Genomic DNA, 7,679 nt, shown 5'->3' on the forward strand with positions numbered 1-7,679 from the left:
GTCATAGAAGTGCTAGAATACAACCAAGTTCGTGGCTGATGTACTTAAACATGCACTTAACATGATTAAACCTCTGATTCACCTTTCATAATGATGAACACACAGCTGTGGTTGAATCTGTACTTATCATTGCCTTTTTCTGCATGGAAACAGAATGGCCCATTATCATGGGCTTGGACATTATCAATCTCTAAAGTGCAGTTCTGTTCATCCGGATTCCCCAGAAGCTGCGTGCGGCCCTTAAAGTTGTCCATAACATTAAACTGTCCGGTGTGGTAAACATATTCACCATTACTGGTGTACCACAAACCTCGAAGGCGCATAATAGGTATTTCACCAATTTGGAAAGTACAGGGTATCACCACACAGGAGCGGGTCAGAGCACTGATCTTGGGTACCACATTTGCCTCAAAAATGTGAAGAGCTGAAATAAAGCAAGCCAAAGGTTGCTAAGAAATATATGATTATAAGAACACTTTAATCTTTATACTGACAAAGTATAAAATAGAAATAAACACATACTGTCATTCTCAAAGGGATCCACCACTTTGGGCACATATTCTAGAGCATTAATAAGAACAATAAGTTATATAAAATAAACATTAAACGGCTTTAATCATGCAGTTATTAACATTGAGTCACTCACTTTGAACCTGTAAAACAATAGAAGATGTAATCTCTCCACCCGGAAATGTTGCAGTACATGTCAATTTCTTGCCATCATCCTCCAGTGAAGCTATATATAATATATTGGAGTAGGTGGCCCAGGTTAATGAAGGGCCTTTTTAGTCTCCACAGTCTCTGGTAAATCTTTGTAGTTCCAGGTGAAAACTGGAGGATGACCCTTACAAGAATGGAAAACTGTGCAAGTGAAATTCTTTCCAACACCCTCTACAACATCAGCCACATCAGGGTTAATGGTTATATCCTTATATGTACCTGAAAATAAAAAAAGTTGTTTGAAGATCACATAGAAGTATTGCTGCATATTGTAGTGTCAATACTGTGTATAGTTATGAATCATAAAGCATGCCTTTCATACATATCATTCACAAATACATATGTTGAAACATCATGTGGTAAAAATCATTTAGGACACAAATTGCTAACAGTTCCACCAAGTATGTAAGGTCTTTCATAAATGACTTCAAGACAAGGAAATTTAAAAAAAAAGGACACAGACTCCACTCAGGATCAGTCTAGAAAACCTAGAAATATAAGACAGCACCACTGCCTGCTCCACCACAATAGGCACTTTAAATTGGGGCAGCATTAACTACTGTATATTTTGATTAGTTTAGAGGAGTTAATACCTGACTTTACACACCCCACACCCTAGGGTAGTAATATGGCAAGATATTTGTTTAAGTCCAGTGAAACTGTTGCGATAATCAGGAGGAGTAAGCCTGCCTGCTGCTGTTCAGGCATTACTACTTACACTGGGCTTTGAGATCAATTTGAGCTTCTGATGTTTGTCCTCCATGGAATGTGGCTTTACATGTAATGGTTGGCTCTTCTTCCTTAATTATAAATGTGTGAACCTTGGTGATCTCCCAAAAGCCATCATGTACAGGAGTGTGTACAGTAATATCAGTCTCAAGTGCTTTCCCCACAGAAAGACTTGGAGGACTGGGTGGACAGGTATACAGGACACTACAGGACACTGTGACTTGCTCTCCCACTCTTGGTATGCCAGTAATGCTTAGTTTTGGTTTATCAGCTTGATCTGTAAAAAGCAACCAGTAGACTGTAATCAACATTTAATCGACATTTAATTAAAAACGTAAACTCCTTGGTAACTTAAAATATCTATATAAAATTAAAAAATAATTACCTGTGACTTGGAGTTCAATAGATTTGTCATAGTAATTATCCATGTGATATGTATCAATTGATTTTGGATCCATCCAAGGATACAGTCTGTCCCCACTGTGGGACATTTCAAGTTGAGTGATTTCTAAACTGCAGTTTTTCTCACTTGGCAATCCATACAGTCTTGCCTTGCCAAAGAATTTGTTGATGATATTCCTATTATCTGGGTGATACACTAAAGGGTATGATGTTGTGGAGAATAGGTACCATTTTACCTGAACACTGCTAGGTTTTTCTGTTTTAAATTCAAAGCTGCAGGGAATGACAAGGCAAGATCCACGAAGGCCTTTGATCTTACTTGGCATTGAAAATGTCCAGTCCAAAGAAAACATCCCCCCTTTATTAGAAAATAAATAACGTAGTATGCACAATGAGTAGGATAGATTTAAGAATTAATTCATTATGTCCATGTGAAATACTGTATGTAGTGGATGTTTTCCTTTGTTTTTACTACACAACACAAAAATGAACCAAAAACCTTGCAACTTACTTTTTACTTTTAAAGTCACATGATCTGAAGTCTCTCCTTCTAAATTTTGAGCTGTACATGTTAGTGTTTTCCCATGGTCATCCCTTGATGCTTTCAGTTTTAAAGTGGAAACCGTTTCCCACATGTAGGAGGAAACCTTATGCGTTTTATCAGAAACTGGCATGTTTTGGTAGTTCCAGATTATGTTTGGTTTTTCTTTTAGACATGTGTGGTTCACAGTGCAAGTAAAGGTCTTTTCGATTTCTTCCATAACCTCTTCTTGGGCTGGACTTATTACCGGTTTGTAAAATTCACCTGAGAAAAATAGTTAAGAGTTAATTAAAGACAAAAATGTGAAGTGTACTATCTGATGTACTGGACCTTTTGAGTTATAATCATTGTCTATTGTTTCAGACTCACACAACGGATTAAGACTGATTTCAGTCTTCGATGTCTGTCCACCTGCGTAACTCACTGTGCAAGTAACAGACTTATCACTTTCCTTAAGGATCCATGTCATCTCTATGGTTGCCTTCCAATTCCCATCATAAAGGTGTGAGTGTATTAAATTTGGAGTGCCATGTGAAATACTCAAGCTCAGCTTTGGGGGTGTTGGAGGACAGGCGTGTATCACACTGCAGGACAAGGTTACTTGCTCACCAACTTTTGCAGTACCAAGAAGATTTGCCTGTGGTATCGGTGCAATATCTGTAACAGGTAAACATACGATTTATGAATAATACAAAACATAGTTACAAGGCAAAAATAATGTGTGATATCACATATGTGAAGAATCCTATATATCTTTTTTGAAGGTGATCTTAATTCACTCTTAGAATCTTAACCTTATAATAATTTGAAAGAATATGTAATAAATATGATATCGTCATTATGTATCATATATTCATTATTAAGTGATCATACCTGTCACCTCAAGGGCAATAGTTTCATGATTAAAATTTTTGCTGTGGTATGATTCAATAGATTTTGGGTCCATCCAAGGAAACAGCCTTTCCTGACTATGTGACATTTCAAGCGGCTGGATCTTCAAGCTACAGTTTTTGCCATTTGAGGAGCCAAATAAACTTGTCTTTCCTTGGAACTGTTGAATGATATTTTGTGTTGGTTGGCCATACACCAGAGAGTAACCTGTATTGGAGAGTTTATACCATTTTACGTTGGTTGTGCTTTGCTGGACATTTTTGAAGTCATAATTGCATGGAATAACCACACAGGAACCTCGAATGCCAGAAATTGTGCTGGGCATTGTGAAACTCCAGTCAAGTGAGCCCATTGACCCTGTAATAAAAATATGCACAAAATAATATTTTCATTTGTCATGATAAGAAATATTTCAGAATCCTAAAATTAATTAGCAAAATGCTTCTTTTTCATACTTCTAGCCCTGCCTTTATCTTTACCCTTAAGCATTAAGAGCTTGATTTATAAAAATTCTTGTCATGTGGCAGACATCAGAATGTGCTGAATGATGGACATGCATGTCAAGAAGGAATAGTAAGGATACAGGCACATAGAAGGCTTTAACATCAAAGGTTCTTACTCACTTTTTATTCTTAATGTGATTTTAACTGTTTGAACATTCCCTTTAAAATCTGCTTGGCAGGTAATGGTCTTGCCATGATCCCTAGCTGTTGGTGTGAACTTTAATGTGGATCTAGCAATCTGTTTTTTTTCTTGCTTTGTTACTTGAAACTTGCTGCCAGGTAAATCTTCACCATTCCAGATAATGTAAGGTCGGTCTTTGGAACACATGTATGTAACAGAGCAAACAATGTCTTGTTCCACACCCTCAAAAAACTCTGTGTTTGAATCAGGAGTAATCTGGACTTGATCAACGGGACCTATAACAGATAAGACAGGCATTATATAAGACAATACACAATAAGAAAATGATACAAAAACAAATGTAATTTTACTCTAATAATACTTGTACACGCTGATATTGTGCATTGTTTCAGACTCACATATAGGATTAAGACTGATTTCAGTCTTTGATGTCTGTCCACCAATGTAAGTCACAGTACAAGCAACAGAATTATCATTTTCCTCAACTGTCCATGTAATCCCTCTGGTTATCTTCCATATTCCATTATGCAAAGGTTTATGTACGAGACTTGTTGTCTCATGTGAAATACTCAGTTTCAGTGTTGGAGGGCTTTCAGGACAGGTGTGTAACACACTGCAGGACAAGGTTACTGGCTCGCCAACTTTAGCTGTGCCAAGAATTTCTGCTTCTGGTTTCGCAACAAAATCTTTAAAGGGTAAACATAAAGTTTAAGGGAGACAAAACAGAAAAAGTACAAAAGTAATTTACTACTTGATTGGTGATTTTTTTTTATTTTATAGGCAGCCCACTTTGCCCTGTCACAATTCATGAATATTTAAAAAATGGACTAGCGTTAACCAATTGAACTACCCTGGATTGTGCATATCCCAGCTTATTAGGAATATGGGATAAGAGTGCAGGGTTAGCCATAGTACTGCTGATCCTGGAGTGGGGTTAAGGGTATTGCTCAAGGGCCTACTGTAGGAGGCCTCATGGTGGTACAGTAGGTGAGTAGTTGAAAAGTGTTTTCTGATAAAATGCTCTGTGAATGTACTTCATTTTTGTTTTTGATCGTTCTTTTTTTCGCACTTAAAACCATAATGACATTTATATCATGTGAAGTTTGCAATTACTAAAAATAAATTGTAAAATTTGTAGTAAATTTGATATTTTGTATATTATATAAATATATAAGTATACACCAGTAAAAGCATTCATCGTACCTGTCACCTCAAGGGCAATAGTTACATCCTTAAAATTTTGTCGGTGGTAGCTTTCAGTAGGAGTTTGGTCCATCCAGGGAAACAGTCTTTCCTGATTATGTTGCAGCTCGAGTGGATGGATCTTTAAGCTGCAGCTCTTATCATTTGAGGTGTCATACAAACTTGTCCGACCTTTGAACTTATCATCGATTTTGCTTAATGATTTGTCATACACCAGAGGGTATCCAGAAGTGGAGAATTTATACCATCTCACGTCTGTGCCACTACGCTGGGAGTTTTTGAATATATAATTGCAGGGAATGACCACACAGGATCCTCGGATGCCAGTAATTGCACTGGGCATTGTGAAACTCCAGTCAAGTGAGCCCATTGACCCTAAAACAAAAATACATTCAAATGTTCATTTTACATTTTCATGATGACATACTAAATGTCTAGGAATCCTAAAAAAAAAACATTAACAATTCCTGAGCAACAGAACAGAAACAAAACTGTAAGCCATGCACGTAGTTCTAACCTTAAGCATTCATAACTTATGAATAAGATTAACCAAATTTCTTGTAATAAACAGTCAAGAAAGCCTTCTAAATGCATTCACAAGTGATGTGCATACATCTAATGCAAATAGGAGCTAGACAAGTAGGGATAAGTAAGTAGACTATGAAGTCCTTAACTTTAGAAATTTTTACTCACTCTTAACTCTTAAAGTAATTGACATTCTTTGCTGATTCCCTTTTAATGTACTTTGGCAGGTAATGGTCTTGCCATTATCATCACCCTTTGCTGTGAACTTTAATGTAGATTTAGCTTCAGATTTTGAGTCCTGCATTGTTCTATAACTACTGATTCCTTTTAACTGTCCATCATTCCAAACAATGTTAGGTCGATCACTGGAGCACATGTAGGTAACATAGCAAGTAATTTCTTGTTCCACACCCTCCAGAAACTCTGTGTTTGAAACAGGAGTAATCCAGACACGATCAATGGAACCTGAAATATGTAATAATAGTGTTATCTAAGACAACAAAAAGATGTACATTTTGTAAACAGAATACACATAGCAATTTGTTTTCTATGAACAAAATGATGCATTCAAAAATTATACAGTATAAAAATATGACTTACACTGGGCATTATGTGTTGTTGTGGTGACTGCAGACAAACCCCCACTGTGTGTAACAGAACATTGAATGGTGTTTCTTTCAGCCAAAACAACCCCTACACGTGTCAGTGTGATTTCCCATTTGCCATAACCATAGTCTTCATCTTTCAATTCGTCTGTTCTGGATTTTTTCTCTATCCCACTCAGACTCAGAGAGGGTCGTCTGTAAGGACAAGTGTGATACGTTCTGCACTGAACTGTAATGCTGTTCCCAATTTTCTGACCTCCAGAAATGGTAACAATGGGGTCTTGTGGATATGCTGCCTCATTCAAAATGAACAGAAAACACAATTATATTCATCTGATAAATTTTACATATTACAAAGTTACATTTTCACAGACACAAAAAATAATTTTTAACTGTCAATTTGATTGAAAAGGACAAAAAAGTAAGTAAATGTAACACTTACAATCGATATGGATTAACGTACTAACATCATAGAATTTGAAGGTTGTCCATCCAATATGTTCAGGGTCTACCCAAGTATATATTCTGTCTCCATGATGGGAAGGACTAAGGTGCTGAATCACTAGACTGCAGTCCCCACGTTGTCTCGAATATAATCTGGTTTTTCCTCTGTACTTATCAATCACTGAAGTAGGGTGCCAAGCATCAAACACTAGAGGATATCCACGGTTAACATACTGATACCACACTATCCGATATGGGTTGTTAGGAGGATCCCAATAATAGTTGAATCTACATGGTATAACAAGGCAGGATTTGTATAGGCCATGAATGTCTGAAGGCATATTAACACTCCAGGCCCAGGTTTTGCTGAACAAGATGCCTGTGTGCCAAAATATGGTATATTAGTTCATTCCCACGTTCATAACTCACTATTATTTTTCCATACATAAACAAGTTTAAAACACACCATACCGTAAAATATTAGATCCAGCAACAGCAACCGTTTCATGATCTCAGACCAAAATGATGCAGATAAACGGAAATGGCAAATCTACAATAGACATGATATAAATTTAATAAGATTATAAGACAATTATCCGGGAATACAGCATTTGTTCTGTGCAAGCTTAATTAGATGTGTGTGTGTGTGTGTGTGTGTGTGTGTGTGTGGGTGGGGGGTGTCAGTATTTACTAACAGAATAAAAAAAATGGATTTTTTTCTTAAAACCAAATGTCAGTCCACATATACACCATTTGGAGCATTGTGCTTAGCAGTTTGTGTGTCGTGTAAAGCTTCCTCTCATTTCTTCTGCCACAATGAGTCTAGATTTCATCCAGCATGAAACCTTTACTAGAAAACTACTAGCACACTGCATGGTGCTTATTATCAAGTTCAGTCTTTAACACTGCCTTAATAGCTCTCACACAGTGTGATATTCAGTGTCTCTGTGAACTTGATCCATGTAGCTCAATAA

The 7,679-nt window shown here is 36.8% G+C and overlaps 1 protein-coding gene across 1 annotated transcript; it reads right to left on the reverse strand.

Annotated features, from left to right (window-relative positions):
• Window positions 1-317: 317 nt before the first annotated feature.
• LOC125138463 lies at window positions 318-7,332 on the reverse strand. The gene is made up of 15 exons (XM_047809739.1): window positions 7,177-7,332; window positions 6,704-7,084; window positions 6,257-6,553; window positions 5,825-6,121; window positions 5,132-5,506; window positions 4,327-4,614; window positions 3,907-4,203; window positions 3,266-3,640; window positions 2,762-3,049; window positions 2,363-2,656; window positions 1,835-2,209; window positions 1,439-1,726; window positions 647-939; window positions 523-561; window positions 318-424 (listed from the first exon to the last, which is right to left on the reverse strand). Exons 1-13 carry the CDS (start codon window positions 7,211-7,213, stop codon window positions 770-772), a joined length of 3,762 nt encoding a protein of 1,253 aa, XP_047665695.1. The 5' UTR covers window positions 7,214-7,332; the 3' UTR covers window positions 318-424; window positions 523-561; window positions 647-769.
• Window positions 7,333-7,679: the final 347 nt, after the last annotated feature.

This window comes from Tachysurus fulvidraco, unplaced genomic scaffold (assembly GCF_022655615.1).
Source record: "Tachysurus fulvidraco isolate hzauxx_2018 unplaced genomic scaffold, HZAU_PFXX_2.0 HiC_scaffold_116_np12, whole genome shotgun sequence".
NCBI classification, from domain to species: Eukaryota; Metazoa; Chordata; class Actinopteri; order Siluriformes; family Bagridae; genus Tachysurus; species Tachysurus fulvidraco.

What these genes read in the sequence shown, in the direction of transcription:
- LOC125138463 (XM_047809739.1), bottom strand. Translation starts at nt 7,213, where the DNA reads ATGAAACGGTTGCTGTTGCTGGATCTAATATTTTACG. An exon ending in GCTGGATCTAATATTTTACG is followed by an intron (nt 7,085 to 7,176) that starts GTATGGTGTGTT and finishes TTTGGCACACAG; the next exon opens with GCATCTTGTTCAGCAAAACC. An exon ending in TGTGACTTTAAAAGTAAAAA is followed by an intron (nt 2,210 to 2,362) that starts GTAAGTTGCAAG and finishes TTTCTAATAAAG; the next exon opens with GGGGGATGTTTTCTTTGGAC.